This window comes from Trachurus japonicus, chromosome 11 (genome assembly GCF_045865225.1).
Source record: "Trachurus japonicus isolate A0001 chromosome 11, Traja_1.0".
Classification (NCBI taxonomy): domain Eukaryota; kingdom Metazoa; phylum Chordata; class Actinopteri; order Carangiformes; family Carangidae; genus Trachurus; species Trachurus japonicus.
Window position 1 is genome coordinate 28,659,518 of NC_140917.1, and position 16,103 is coordinate 28,675,620.

The following is a 16,103-nucleotide window of genomic DNA, read 5'->3' on the forward strand; positions in this document are numbered from 1 at the left end:
CTTTAGCAGTGAGATAATGCATGTTACCATAATTCCATGAGAATTAATATCTTTGAGTATCACCTTAAAACACATTCCTCTAACATGATGATCGTCCTCGTGAATATTCAGTGTTTATTCACATCAAGGGGCTCAAATCAAAATCATCCATATTTACATGGTGTGCAGGAATGTCATATATTGGGCTTCTAGGACTGTGTGACTTACAATGAAAAAATACCACATAAATACACAAGAAAAGCTGTCTTATATCCTGCAAATGATGAGTTTAGGCTTTGATATGTGTCTTTCGCTGAGGAACAAAGGAGAAAAAAAAGTGTTTTTTCTTTCTTTTTAACTACAGAAAGTCTGTTTGGTTATTGTAAGCACAAATCCTTTTCATCATCTGTCACTCGCAGGCTTTTCTCTCGACAATTGTATAGATTATGATTCTCTTTGTCTTTCTTTATTGGCGTAATATTGCAGCTGTGTCATAGCCAATAAGATGGAAGTTTTTGTTTTATTTCAGAGACTACAAAAACTGAAAAATCGCTAACGGGAATCAATAAAGCAAACATGTTTCCAGTTTCGCAGCTGAAAAGGCACAAGAGTTGTCATACAGTACAATAGACATGCATCTGTTTGTCATGGCCATGTAAGACTTTTATTATATAGCAATATTTTTTGAAGAATTACTCAACATAAACAGTTAGATATCGCACAAAACAGCTTCAGTTTTAGAGCCACAGACTGAGCACCAGGGTTTCTGCTCTTCATTGTCTGTGCTCCATAGACACACTAGCAGTGTGGGAATAAATGAGGATATAAAGAACTTTCTTGCATCTTCACCTCGCTCGTTCTTCAGGTGACCCCGCAGCAGAGGAGTGGTCACAGTGGAGCGTGTGTTCACTCACATGTGGACAAGGCTGGCAAGTGAGGACGCGATCGTGCGTCTCGTCTCCTTACGGGACGCTGTGCAGCGGCGCCCTGAGGGAAACCCGGATGTGCAACAACACGGCGTCCTGTCCTGGTGAACCTGGGATCATAGGCTCAGGTAAGTTTCCTCAGTTCAGGTGGCACCCACTGGTGCGTAGTGTTTTCTCACAGCAGGAATGATGATGAGGGTTCAGCCTTCATCTCTGGGCTGTTTGTGTGATGCCGCTTGCACTTAGAGAAGCAAGGAGCCGGAACTCGCTGTGAGTGATTTGCTCTACCTCTCCAGGGTGCTTGTCTCCCTGCTGTGCATGCTGGGAAAAGTCCCTGACCTTTGTGACCCGAAGCAGGGGGAAAATAAGTGGTTTGGCTATACGTGTGTGTGTTTTTTATATCATGGACAGATATGCAGCATGTGAAAACACTCAAAAATGCAGCCTTAAGCCACCATGTGTTGTTAGAAAGAAAGCTGTAAAGCTGAGAGAAATAATGCTATGAAACTTTAGCAGTAGGCAGTTGGCAGTATACACAGCCACTCATATCACATGGGATGTGCTCAGTTAGAACATAATCTAACCATGCTGCAGGAGGAAAAAAAACCCCTTCAGAATGAGAACGACATTTCAATTTCAATTCACACCACTGGCCAACTGAGAGAGAGAGACAGAGACTGAGACATAGTCAGACATGACACCTGAGCTCCATGTCAGCAAGTCTATTACACTTGCCACAGCTCAGAAGTTCATACATCCTGGCTTCTCTGTCTTTAGCTCTCCTGCACTCTCGCTTTTCTTCCAGCATTGTTCCCATTTTCCCAATCCAGTCTTTGTGTATATCAGTGTCTTTTGTCTGTATATATTGGGGAGGAAACTGATCTAACAGTGCAAAATTAGCACACACCTGAGGATGATCTACTTTGCAATGGAAGTCAGTATTTGCATCACAGTGATAAGCACATAAAACTCTCAAAATGACAACTACAACCACACTTGTGCTTCAGCTTCAGAAGAATTTTGTGTTTTTTTAAGATGCAGTAACGGCTCCAAAATGTATTTAATCTGTCACATTTAATTCTACTCTGCACACATGGTCTGCCAGTCAGGGTGGATGTATTCAACCATGTCTACAGTACTTGACGTAAAAACAGGCAGCAGCAAAAAGAAGTGCGTCTCATCTGTTTCTCCTCGGCAGCACACAACAACACAGTCGAGCCAGATTAAGTCACTAAGGGAACCTGTGCACAAGTCATCCTGAATAATGCCAGCTCTGCTTCTGATTTGATTGCCTGTGTAGGTCTTTGCTAGATGAAATTGTGAAGTACTGCCTGTCCTGCTCTGGTTTGATTGCCTTGATTGCAATGGGAGTGAAATCTTGTATAGCACTGGCTCTCTCTCCTGCCTGGCTGCTGTTACCTCCACTTAATGCACTGCTACAGTCTGAACCCACACAGGTTGATTTGAGGCAACTGTTTTAAGGTGGCTACCTTTATTTACATTTCTTCAGTTAATCTATATTATTTGTGGAACATTATTTGAATGGATTTTTTTGGTTCTTTTGCTATTCATATCGGACTACAGGACCATAATCGCTGTATAAACGATGTTAATAATAATTACCAGTCTTCCAAATGGTAGACCATAGCTTTAAGGAAGTATTTTCAAATTGAGCCTATACTATATTCTTCATCTACAATAGTTGATATAATTGTAGTGATTTGTAGTGTTTTTTCTTAAATGGATAAGCCTTAGCAGCCTGCTGGGTCCTGTGACTAGGTTGGTCTCACATAATTTATTTGTGAGTACAGACAATTTGGTTGTTTACTACAAAAGCCAGAGAGAGGAGATATAAAACTATATTGAGTTTTTACCATTTAAAACCAACTTAAAATAAAACATGGGGAGTGTAAAGTGTAAAGCTAAATTTATTAAATTTCACAATATGAGAAAAAGACGACAGGGGAAAGTGGCAAAGCCTCCTTAATGTCATTGCAGTCAGTGGTCAAACTGATGCTTATTTCTCCAATGATGATGAAAGCAGATTTAATGGAAAATTATAGTGTTTGTGACTGCATGCCCAGACTACTCTCCCACTGCTAAGAGGAGACCTTTAGTGAGATATAAACTGAGGATGTGAGGAATAAAAAAGACAACATTTCTGTTGTTTTCTGTGTCAGGAAACAAGATTATACCTGATCATGCCCAGAGTTGAGAGAATTAGCCAGTTGCCCAAGGCTTAAATGGTACAATGGTGTTGCAATGGCACCAGTTTTGTGCATATGAATGGAGCCAGTAATCATGATGCTGTCCCAGCTTCCTCCTGACTGTTTAGTGATTGGAGACTCTGTGGTCTGGTTCTGTCTGAGGGGCACATATACCCGTGTATTGTCCTTTCAATGCCAGAGAACCTGAAAAGTGCAGTCTCTCATTTGGGCAGGCAGACAGTAGGGCTGCCCTCTCTAACCCCAATAATAGGCAGGAGACTGGATCACAGGACGTGGCACCTCTGTACTCCATACGCAGCATTCTAATAATACTACTGAAGGATGAGCGTAATGTATTTGAAGACATACTGTATGGAATAAAAATCAGGAGTTGGTTACAAATGTCTCAATGTCAGTCAACAGTCAGCCCATAGTGCTGCGTTATTGGACCAGGCATCAGGCAGCTGCCTAAAGGTTGGTGGATATAATCTTAAAAAAACAAGTAACTCTTACCAAATAATGCATTATGCCTTTTAAATGTTTAATAGAGAGCTAGGGATGCCACTCAACTATGCTTTATGTGGGGTCTGTGGAATAAAGTCTGTTTGTTGTTTAAATAGATGTAAAAAGTCCAAATCACATCCATAGAGCTGGAGCTCATAAATGCAGGTCAGTTGAGAAAAGTGCAGGGGAAGCAGCTGTGTGCTCTGTAACACAGGTGGAGCAGTTCAGCAGAGATGGAATAGAAAAGCCAATCAGTTAGTCCTCATCATGTAAGTGCTTTCTATCCATACAGACATCACTGTTCCCACAGAGCTTTTATGCACAGTAATGGCAACGTACACTTATACATAGTGTGCTTTTGTTGAAAGTTAAGTGCCACATATTGTATGTGTTTTTTTTTTTTGTGTGTGTACTCACATGTACCGACATGTGCAGTATTTGTGTAGTGTGTTCCACCATTGCACCTTTGCTATTTAAAGGGTTTTTAAGTTTCAATTAGTTATTTTTTCTGTGCATCTGTGGAAGAGCTTTACTGCATGTGTTTGTGTGAGTTTTCCCATGAAGTATATATGTGTACATTTTTGTCATACATACACTTTTGCAGCCAGTCAGTCAGTCAACATTTCCTGATGCATCTCAACCCCACAAAAAAAAAAAAAAACAGACAGGAAAAAAAAAGAAATACAAGAGAAGCGAGAGGAACATTTTCCTTCCCTCTCGGTGCATATGCTAATCTTGTTTTTATGCAAATGTGCCAACGCGATTTGTATGTCTAAGTGCCTCATTTTCTATTCTGTGTCGATATTAATATCCTCAGCCGCTCCTTTGATGGGATATTGGTTGCTGTGTTATGTTCCGTTTATTATTTCATTTTTTCCCCACTCCTCTGATGTTTTCTGACGTGGTTCTGGAGGGGCGGAGGGCCACACCAGGGACTGCCTAAATGGGATCTCACCAAATTCAAGTAGACTGGGGATCTGGGGGCAGTAGCATAGAGAAATAGAAGTGTTTAATGAACTCCATGTGATTGGCTTTTTAAAAAGTCTTTTTCTTCTTCTTTTGAAACTTTTACCTTATTTGGGGTATAATCTGCATGCTTGTTTGATTTGTTAATCTTCTATGTGCTGGATTCAAGCCCCGTCTCCCCCTGGTTTGATGGGAAGTCATAAACAAGCATTAAGTCAGGACACACACGCAAACTTGAGCGTGTTGCAGGAACTTGCTGATTTTTCTGAAAGATCTGCAAGTGAAATGTTTTTAACCAAATCCTCTATTCTGTTTCATATGCTTTTACTCTCAACCACAAATACACAAGGCACACAAGGCAAAAGCTAACACACATAGATACACACATTTTCTCAGTGTGTCCTCAGGTGGGGAGAGTGCAGTCTGCATACTTAATTTAGTACTGTAGTTGGATTTGCCAGAATTCTCTGTTGTGTGTGTTTTTTTTTTTACCATTTATTTGTGTTTGTGAATAACTTAAGACTTAGAAGTATGGGTGTGTTATGAGTGTGAGTGTGGGAGGATATGTCTCAGGGCATCTCTCCGTGCATGCCTGTGTGTTTGTGTGTGTGTGTGTGTGTGTGTGTGTGTGTGTGTGTGTGTGTGTGTGTGTGTGTGTCTGCACAAGTTAGAGAACATCAAAGGAAAGTAGCTTGGACAGAAAGCCAATGAGGTGAAAATGGACATTTTTTTTCTCCTCGTTTTTCCATGGTTAAAATCCTAAATTAAGGTGATACAGATAATCAATTTTAAGTAATGGTCTGGCTCTTGACAAAGCAAACAAGGTGGTAATTGGGCCGGCAAATTAACTTTTTTTTTTCTTCTTTTCTCTTTTGGAATAATGTGCAGGGGTGTAAGTCTTTCATGCCCCAAAGCGTGCAAAGTGAAGTAGTACCCCCACTTTCTGTTCTATTCAGCTCCTGCTGCCATAGTTTCAGTGACATTTAAAACAATGGTGCATTATGAGCACAGTATGTTGAGGTCAGCGCGTAGTCAAATGCTTCAACACTGCACTTCCAGTAGTCATTCAAGCATGAGATGAGGGGGGGCTGCATGCAAGGATGCAGTCATGAAGCCCTGACAGACTGATACAGATGGCAAACACACAAACTTACACACACAGTCATACACAGTTTTAAATAATGCAGCCATGCTGTGTTATTATAAACCTAGATGATGCTGGTAGTTAGGGTCACTATAAGGCTTATTTTGTTTGTCCATTATGAGCTTCACAAATGAACAGCTACACCTACAAAATAAAATACAGGTATTTTGGAAAGGTGCATAAGTTTACATGTTCAGACGTTCAGCATCCTTGTTACATACACAGCAACCATATTCTGGTTGAAGCAGCGAGTGTGTGCTCTGCTACAGTCAGTGTATGTGAGTGTGTTTGTATATGTTCAAAAAAAAGAGCATGAACATTTTATCTTCTCTTGTGTGAGCTTACTTGCATTTGCATCAGAATTCCAGGCCAGTTTTAAGTGATTCTATGTGATTCCTCTTCTGCATATTTTTCTCCATCTAAGATCAGAATCTGCAGTTCGTGAACTGTTTTCATGAGCTTGTGACCGGGTGCTGTGGGACATAGATCTGTCACTTTGTTGTTTGATTAGTACTGATCAGATTTTTTTTTTCCATGCTTGCTGCTGTAAACATGCTCTTTTCCACCTCCCTCTGTGACTGCAACTCCCCAATGGCAATAAACTCCCTTTTAATGTGCACAGCTGAACTGAGACTTGCTGTATTATGTTAATGCAGTTGCTGTTGTCAACATAGACACTATTTTTGATATAATTGCCCTCTGCTGCAATGTTTATGACTAAGAATATCACCTGATGGCCAATATTTATGCTGTACACTCCTAAATCTATTATCCAAAGACCGTTTTTGTTATGTTTTTCCACCTTAATTCCCTTATATACTTACTTTTCTTTTCTCTTGTTCCCATATCCACTTGATATTTTCCACTTTTAATGCCTTAGCACCAGAGCTACTAGGTTGATTTTATAGGCTAATTGATTGGCTTTGCACAGTCAGACTTCAGATACACTTGTACTGAGTTTGAGAGCTGAAGATTCAATTTGGATGAATAAGTAATATCTTACAACCAATTATTGTAAAAGGAAAAAAAAAGATGGAGCCCTGACTGATTTGTATGTTTTTTTTTTAGCTTCCCTGCTTTTTATTGTATTATTATAGAGTCTGTTTGACTTGGCCGTCTGATAAGGTTCTTGCAATTTCAATTGAGTTAGCGCCAGGAAAACCACTTGCACTTTGAGGACGCCAGTGGTATTGTATTATTACCATGATGTATTCAATTTGTTATTTTGAAAATAGGTCTTGTTTTGTGCTTGATAGGAAAATATTCACTACATCAGTCATAAGCTGTGTTAAAATAACACCTTTCACATCACAACCAACTGCTTCACAGCCACAGCTTTCTCAGTTCACTGCAGCAAACATTATAAAGCCCATTAAATCTATGGGTTAATTGACTTAATTAGATTGGTAACAGTCCTTTTTCTCTACAGGCTCAACAGATCTTAAATGAATTTCAGCCACAATTATATAGGTGCAGGGCTGTGATGCACCAGTATTTTGTAATTCACTACTAAGCCTAAAGCGGATGTCCAGAGGACCCACCAAACGATTTGATCACAATACTTAAATCTCAACATAATAATATTTGGAATTTAAACATCTTGCAGTATCTTGAGTTTTGCAGTAACAAATTGTGATACAGTGCCATTCGTTACCTTTATGCTCCTGCAAATTATGTCCAGAAAGTAAACCTTTGTCAACATCTCTTTTATATAATAATACAAAGTGCTCAATCTGTTTATCTCACTCAAATCATGTTTCATTCGTGCAAGCGAACCAACCGGACATAATGTAGTTATAGTCTAATGTTACTGGCTCAAGTTTTTAACAGTTTTAATAGCTGTTTACTTGCCAGTCTGGAAAGAACATTGTTAGTTCAATATTAAACTTAATTTCTCCTTCATTAACCAGTGTCTCTCAGTGCAACCCTCTTGTTTTTTTCCTCTATTTCTATTCATTATTTTCCCCTACTAAGGCTAATGCTGCTAGCAAAATGTACAACTAGCACTTTTAACAAATCTCTTTTTACTCCATACTTTTGTTACAGCTTGGCTAAATGTGAATAGATCTACAAATGAGCATACTTGAAAAGGCATTTCATTGAAGAGAAGTAAAAAGGCAACACAAATGCTGTTGCAACATTCTGCTTTGTACAGCACATACTGTAGCATGTTTTGCTGAATTTAAGGATATCTCAGTATTTACCAGCTCTCCATATCGTCATACTCTTTAATACCATCTCGCTCTCTCACAGCCTTCTACTCCAGCTCCTCCGAGCCTTCCTTCACAGAGTAGACTTAATTATTTATTGCCATGATTTATTTAGCTTTGCTCAACACAGGACCAGCAGTCTTCATCCTGCTGTCTCTAACTTTTTCTACCCCCTTCTGTCTCTCTCTCCCTCTATATTTCACTTTTTATCTCTCTTCCAGCATCTCTCAAAATCTGCTTCACTCCCTTGCTTCCATCTCTTTCAGCGTAGCTTAATCTCCTCTGGTCTCTCACTCAGTGTTTCAAAATAACTTGCTCCTTGTCCTGGCCTCTGTTCTTTCATTTGAAATCATTTCAAACATTATGAGGTTGTTTCCTATCCTTTCAAATATGCTTGTAATCGCTTGTTTTATCATTTTCTTCTGTTTTTAATTCCCCTTCTTCTTGACACTTATTAACCAATCCTGTCACTCATCTTTTCGGTGTTAGAGCCACGCTTTGCACATTTCCTCTGCATTCTTTTTCCTCTAATCCCAGACCAGACACATTTATCTTTTGGGGCGAGCGTGTGTGTGTCTGCGTGCGTAGTGCGTGGTGTGTGGTGTCTGTCTTATTTTTTACATGGCACAATCTTCCAGTGTCACCTATAGCTGAGACACAGCTGAAGTGCTAAGAGAAGTAGCGCTCAATAAGTCGGGTCCATTGTGTGCAAAGTCTTCATGCAACTCTTGTTAAACTATTTTCATAAATTTTACCTTCATCGGCTGCAAAAAGGTGATGCAATGTGCAATAAAACAGGGAAGAGAACACATTTGTAATGCTTTAATTGGTCGGCTACTTGAAGTGTTTGAAGTCACTGGAGTCCTTGGATCACTATGGAACACTATAACTTACAGCTCTTTGCCACATTCATTTCCTTGTCATAACTCGAGCTGCATGACTTCAAATGTAAAACTGTCCATTCCTAACCTCCATTTCTTTTCATTCAATTACATATATGCAGCTTCATTCTCAGTGTCTCTTTTACTTTGTAACTGGAATGTTTTTGGAGGTCAGAAGGGCGCCTCCTTTGTGTTTTTCAAGGAATGTGCTCACACTCATTTAATATCTCATGTTTCTCTCATTCTCTAACCCTCTTGCCTGCAATGGGATGCTCCGCCCCTTCCCCTTCCCTCCCTCCCCCTCTCCCTCCCTCATTCCTCATCCCCATGTTGTGCGTGTTCTGTTGCGTCGTGTCCGTGGGCGTTTGCAGTGCATGGGCTGTGGGAGGAGTGGTCGTCATGGAGTCTGTGCTCTGTGACCTGTGGGCGGGGCTCCAGGACGCGAACCAGGAAGTGTGTGAACGGAGGCGGGGCCTTGGCTTGTGGACGGCCCGAGACTCAGACCAAACTCTGCAACATAGCAGTGTGTCCTGGTTAGTACCATCCCCATTTACATGATGCACCCTCTCTCTATGTCTCTTTGCCTACTCGAGCATGGTCTGTCTTCTTCTTGTTTCATACAAGTCGCAGAGATTAAAGCCAAACAGCTCTTGAATTTACATGCATGTGCAATCATATTTTGTGTTCTTCCATTATAGCTCTTGTACTAACCAAATCTCTCTCCTCTGTTCAAATGTGGCCAAATGCTGCTTTCACAACAAATCATGCAAACCTATACCTTTAGCAAAAACTAGAAAACAAACTGGTAAAAAGAAAGAAAAATACACATTCAGGCATAACTAATAGAATCAGTTTGGCTAATTAAGTCACACTCATGATTTATAAATAGCTTACTCCTAAAAAGATGGTGATTTAAAAAAAAAAAAAAAGTATTTAGGCTATTTCCTGATTCATGGTGTGATAAAATGAGAACTCCAGTTCCCTTTGTAAAAACCACTGATGCTAATGTCAAGAAAATGAAAACAGAATTTTGAACATAATTTCATCTAATGCTTACACTGTTCTAGAGATTACAATGAAAGTTATATGGAAGTTATCATATGTCTAAGTGATCAGCTGGGGATGTTTTAAGGTGATATGTAGGCTATTTTCTCAAACAGGTATGTTTCATCTGCAGTGTTTTGTGATAGCTTGAAAACTATTGAATGATGTTTTCTTTATCATCATCTAGTGGTAATTTAATGAATTGGTTTTCTTTTTGGTTTATTACCAACACCCTCTTAATTCTAAGCAATGAATATTAGCATGCTCAAGTATAAACGTTATCCTACTGAAAGTCAAAGACTCAGCATTGCCATCTTAAGTGAGTTAGCATGCTGACGTAAACATTTCTCAGTACACCATTGCTGCAAATTACAGCCTCATCAAGCTAGTCGCTGTTAGCAGTTAGCATGGCTTTTCTTGCAAATTATATCTTGCAAATGAGCTAAAAACTGTTTATTTTACTGGTTTTGATTTGTTAGTGAGCTGCAACAAATGAAATGCACTAATGCAAATAATTATTTTAGGCTTCATTTCTCTTTGTCTGGTTTGATGCTCAGGGGTGGTAGAGTGAGCAACCCACTGATGCTCAAATGCTGCAAATTTGGAATCAAGGGAGCTTTTCTACTGTTCTCCCTATTCTGCTGTCTCGGTGTGAATGCAGCTTCTTTCCTGCCTGCTCTTGTTTGTTGCTTAAAGTTCTGTATCCTTGCTTTTAGAGTTCTCAGTTTCATCTTCATCAGTTCCTCCAGTTGATTGCTGAGCAGTCCCCCAGTGCAGCTTTGGCTAAATGAGCCTATACCTTGTCAAGAGCAATAACCTGCCGGTGCAGCCCCATTTAATTCTTGGGTTGAGGGAGCCTCAGGATTTTATTCCAATCTGGTTTGGACTTTAAAGCTCAAACATCTTCATCAACCTGCTATTGGAGTGGAATAGGATTGACCAGTGATTGACCAGAGTAAACTCTGTGGAGTAGATCTGACCAGACTTATTATAGAACAGCGTTCTAGATAGAAACTTCATATTGCCTTCTGAAATGTAAATGCTAAGATGTACTCAGTCTGGCACCTTTGGCATTTTAAGATGTAAAGTATATTTTAGGCATATGTATTGACTCTGTTCAATTTTGATTTAGTATTTCAAGTGTCCCTTTAGAAAACCACTTACTTTGAAAGCATTGACATTATAAAGGAATATTCATTTCAGTGATTTAATTTGTTCAGTGCTTTCTCTGTTGGCTAAATATAAATGGTTTCTGCACTAAATTGGAATAATGGCATTAATGGACACACAGTCAGTAAAACGTAAGACAGTACGAAACAGCATTGGTGGCTGCTTTCTGATTAATATCCTGAATTGATTTTGGTCTCAGTGTGTATGCTTGTACAGTATGTAATCACTCAGAGCCCGAGCAATTATCACAGGGTAAGTGCTTTTTATTTATTATTGCTAAGGCAAAGAATCCTGTATCATTTTCCTCTGTTTTGTGCATGCATATTGCCTTTACATTATGTAAATGCAGCTGGAGTCTGTCTATTATTTATTTATATTCTTTTGCTTTTAAATGTATATCTTTAAAAGCAGGATTTTATAAGGTTAATATTTAAATAAAACAAAACTGTCCCCATTGCCAGACAAAGAGGCTGCAAACTTCTGTCTCCAAAAGGGAGGAATGTGGAGACGTGGTAATCTAAAGTATGGCCTCCAGGATGTTTTGCCATGCTGTTTTGGGAGCAGTGATGGAAAGAGAGGGTTTGGGAGAAAGGGTAGGCTCTTCCTTCTGGGCCCTTAAGGATATCTGTGTATGTGTGTTTTCATACGGTTGATGTGTTTGTGTATGTGTGTGTGAGTCTATCACAACAGACTCAGCGTGCTTTTGGGAGTTCAAAGGCAATAGTCCTTTTGAAATGATGAATACCAGCATAGGCCTTTTGCCAGAAACGTCCATGCGCAGAGAATAGACCTTTGATGCATCTCGTCTATATATATATGCGTTTGTGTGTCTGTGTGTGTGTGCTTGTGTGTCCGGGTGCGTGCTTGTGTTTGTGCCTCAGAGACTTGATATCATTGCAGATACTCTGTAGACTGCCAACTGTGCCCCATACTCAGTTTAATCTATACTACAGTTTGCAACATAAGTGCAGATTTACCTTCACTTAAATTGGACTCCATACTGTAATCCCTCATCCCTCCTGACACTGGATCAGCTCTTATAGACACAAGCTCAGCGAACACATCAAAACAAATGGCTGCATATGTGAGCAGCAGTGTTGTAGATGTTAATATGGCAACTGCAGCATCTCACAAAGACAATTGACAGGCTCAGAGTAAAATCAAGAAAAATGTCATTCATGAATAATTAATTTGATCGTATTAGACCTTTTAGGAGGAACTAAAGAGGCACTCGTGTGTAGGCAGAGAGCTGGCTGGAAAAATCCTTTAAGTTCCCTGACACCTACATTTTTTTTCTCACAATATAAATAGTCCTTTTATAGCCAAGCATATGCAGGGATTAATGGTGATGTCTTAATTACAGGCATATATATATATTTTGTGTCTTTGGCAAGATAAAAAGCTTCTTACCAGAGAGCTGTCGTGCTACGCTTCTTTGTTTGTTGACATGTTGCTTGTCGGCCCTGCTGGGAAGTGTCTTTCTATAAATGTACTGCAGCTTGTCTTCCATGAAGGCGATGTTGATCCTGAGAGTGACTGAAAATAATTTTGGGATAATTCTGAGTGTACAGATTTTGCGCTTAATGCATTTTCTCCTCTATACAAACAGTATTAATGTGTTACTGACATTTGTTTTGTGTGTGTGTGTTTGTGTGATTGAGCTTGGACAAGTGTCTGGTAGTGTGTGACAGGTAGTGTGCGACAGAAACATTAAGATTCTTCTGGTTTGTGTGTCTGTTAAATGCATTTTTTTAGAGTAAGCACTTACTGTAAATTACAGGGGATTACGGCACCGAAATGTCAGCTTCACATTTCAATTCTTCCTGTCACCTCCAACATAGAGATAGCCGCAGATAGTTGGAACGCTGCGCGAGTCGCACACAGCATGATTGACCACATTACCAAGGGGAGTTGGCAAAGTCTTCCCACTTGGGAAAAGCAGCCAAATACATTTACAGCACTGTACTTCACTTTCTCTGCTGCTTAAAGCCTCTTTCTGTAGAATGTGTGTATCAATACATCACTGTGAGCCAATACCAGAAGAGTTCTCACTTTGAGTTGTTACTCTTGATCATTTAAACAGTACAGCACTAATACAATAATTAAGAGTGGTGCACATGTAATATTATGTCAAGCTAATTTGCAGTAGTCAGTATTTCTATATTAACATTGGATCAGATGTGTCATGCATAATGAGAACTATATTGTATGTAGTGATGATTACACAGATAATTCTCTTCTCGATCAGTTTCTCCTGCAATAGTTCACACGTTACTGGAATATTAAATTTATTTTCATTATAACTGAGTTGTAATATCATTAGAAAAAAAAAACTTGCTATTGCTGTTTTGGTTTCGTTGAAGAGTTTGTTTTAGTTTTAGAGCATGCAGCTTAATTGTTACGGTTCAGTCTCCACCTGTTACCTCGCTACAAACAAAGGAATCTCCTCTCAGCAATCAGCCTCATCAACTTTTGAAGGTGATGATATTCTGTGTCAATTGGATGTTTACAGCTTATTTTACTGCCACAGACTGTCCATTCAAAGTACATTTCAGAGGCAAATGTCTAGTCCTCAAGTAATCATTCAGAGGTTCTGTGGTAAAATATGACAAGCAGAGACACTTCAAGCACATCTGAAGTCCACATCAGGAAAAACCCAGAGGCGACACATGAGTGACACTGCTGCCAACATGATTGTTACTCATTCTGAATGATTATCTAGGCTACTGGAAAATGTTGGTTTGTATAGAGAAAGCACAAAGAATTTATTTTACATGTACAGTTCAGTGGAGGTAATTCATGTGTAAAGAAAACCACAGTTGTTGTGACAATGTTAGGATGAAGAAAATGTTAGAACTTTCTCCACATTTTAAGCTGCTGCAGGTGCAATTTTATATTTTAACCCCCGAGACATTCAGCTGCAGCATACAGCTCATTAATTAGCCTGTGGCGAAATAAAGTAAATCTTACAGAGAGTTCAAAAACCAAAATCATATACCAGGTACCGTTAATTAGACTCTGGGATTTTATTTGTAACACACTTTCACAGATCTCACAACATGGTTTTTCCACCGTGAACGTTATGTTCGTTTCTGTGGCACTGATCTGACGATTGTCTATACTATCATTAGCTTTTGCTTTAATGACGCCACAAATATTTGACTACACAGACAATAAGTGATTCATCTTAGTGTGTTTGATTATTACCTTTTTGTTGCAGTATGTGCATTTTGTTGGCAACTCAATTACCCCAGCAACACTCCCTTAGACAGTAGGAGACAGAGCTTTCCTTCAGCTGTTTGGTATTCTTGCGTCGTCTGCCAGGCGGTACCGCATTATATTGAATTTTTTTTTTTTTGCCTCTTCATATCTGTTTCTCCACAAAGACTAGTCAAGAGTTGAAATGTGGTTCCTTGCTAATAGTACTGTGAATGAAAAATCTAAGTGACTGTACTCTGTATGAACTCTTTAAAACAAAGCATGAAAGGAATTGTAATCAGCTCTTTCATAACAGATTGAAATATTTAAACTAGCCGTAGAACCATGAAGTGTTATGTTTGTTTGTTTGTTTGTTTGTTGCTATTTTTGGAAAACCAAATAGCCTCTGTAATTTATTTGTACTCTGTCTTGCATATTCTGTTTTCCTATAGCCCACTCACTTTCTCTGCCTTGTCTCTTTTCTTCCTCCGCACCTTCCTTCTCTCTCACATCCTCCTCCTCCTCTCTTCAAAAACTGAATCAATTTATCCCCATGCCCCTTAAAATCCATCTCCTTCCTTCCAACTTCATCCACACCCCTGTCTCTCTTTATCTACCTCCATCACTTCCCCTTTCTCTCTCTCTATCTCTCTCTCTGTCTCCCTGTGTCCAGTGGAGGGCCAGTGGTTAGAGTGGGGGCCGTGGTCGAAATGCAGTGTGACTTGTAACACGGGGACCGAGCAGAGGCAGAGGCGCTGCAGTGCGTCGGTGCACGGCTGGGCCGAGTGCAAGGGCCCCCACCAGGAGAGCAGAGAATGCACCAACCCTTCATGCAGCGGTAGGGCGTACAAATGAATGCTTAGTATTCACGCTCACATGCTCTCAAACGCTATTATGCAAACATGGAACATGCATTATCTAACAACATCTTCATGGTCTTCTCTGATTTGCCTCTCACATATTTTCAATTTGTGGGTTGGGACCCAATTTGGCTTGTGAGTCTGTTTCGTCCAGGCCCCCAGAGCACAAAAATACTAGCGTGTTTTAATGAGCACGGGTTTCAGAATGGGCCTGTGTGGCTTTAATTTGGCTTCCACTAGAAAAAAAAAAAGAAGAAGCAAAGAAGCAGCTTAGAAGCTGCTGCCTCAAAGGGACATTGTGTAACTTCTCCTGTTATCTATTCACGAAAATATATTATTTTGTTCAAAAGTAGGTTTTTCATTAATCAGTAATCCCCCCCATCAACAAACTGAAGTGTTCGGGTAAGCTCTGAATTTGCCGTTCATATCTACATGGAGCGGGTAAGCTCGGTGCTGCTGCCATGTGGTGTCGCCATGTTTTTACGTTCAGTGGCAGCGTGACGGTAGGAAACCACGGAAACTCAGCGGAGCTGTCGGCTCAGGTGGAGGTGGCGTCTCTGAAAAGTCACCGCGGTAACGCAGTGAGGAGGAATGGAGCGTTACACTGATGCTGCATTCACCTGCAGTCGGGCAGACGGCCGTCGGTAACAAACCAGATGTCATTTTAGTCACAGAAGTCGAGAGAAAGCCGGTAAAACGTGGGTCAGGTAAACAATACGACATCGCCATGACAACATATTGTCACGTGTATTGTTTTGCCTCGTGCTGACGGACCACTTGTTTACATAGAGGCTTGTTTATGCCGTTACTGCAGCGGCTGTCGTCCGTCTGCTGTCTGCCCAATTTCACGTGAATGCAGCATGAAAAATACGATTGAGTTGCTTGCGATATATACAACCGCAACGCTAGATGGGAGTAATTCCTACACAATGTACCTTTTAAAGTTGCAAGTTGAATTTACAATTAACAATTCTCATGTTTTTCCCTCTTTTTCTTCCCTTTCCCTAACCATTA

General features: G+C 40.0%; 1 protein-coding gene across 48 annotated transcripts in view; it reads left to right on the plus strand.

Moving 5' to 3' along the window:
• Positions 1 to 16,103, plus strand: part of adgrb2 (adhesion G protein-coupled receptor B2) — a 230,935-nt gene that overhangs the window by 115,645 nt on the left and 99,187 nt on the right. For 29 of the 48 annotated variants that reach the window (XR_015037151.1, XR_015037152.1, XM_085792225.1 and 26 more), the window contains 3 exons: positions 845 to 1,033; positions 9,189 to 9,350; positions 14,903 to 15,067. Coding sequence is in view for 46 of the 48 variants with exons in the window: in XM_085792225.1 (XP_085648351.1) it covers positions 845 to 1,033; positions 9,189 to 9,350; positions 14,903 to 15,067 (516 nt within the window). In the remaining 2 variants the exon portion in view is untranslated. The remainder of the gene's footprint in view (positions 1 to 844; positions 1,034 to 9,188; positions 9,351 to 14,902; positions 15,068 to 16,103) is intronic. The other 19 variants (XM_085792214.1, XM_085792206.1, XM_085792207.1 and 16 more) reach the window with 1 other exon arrangement.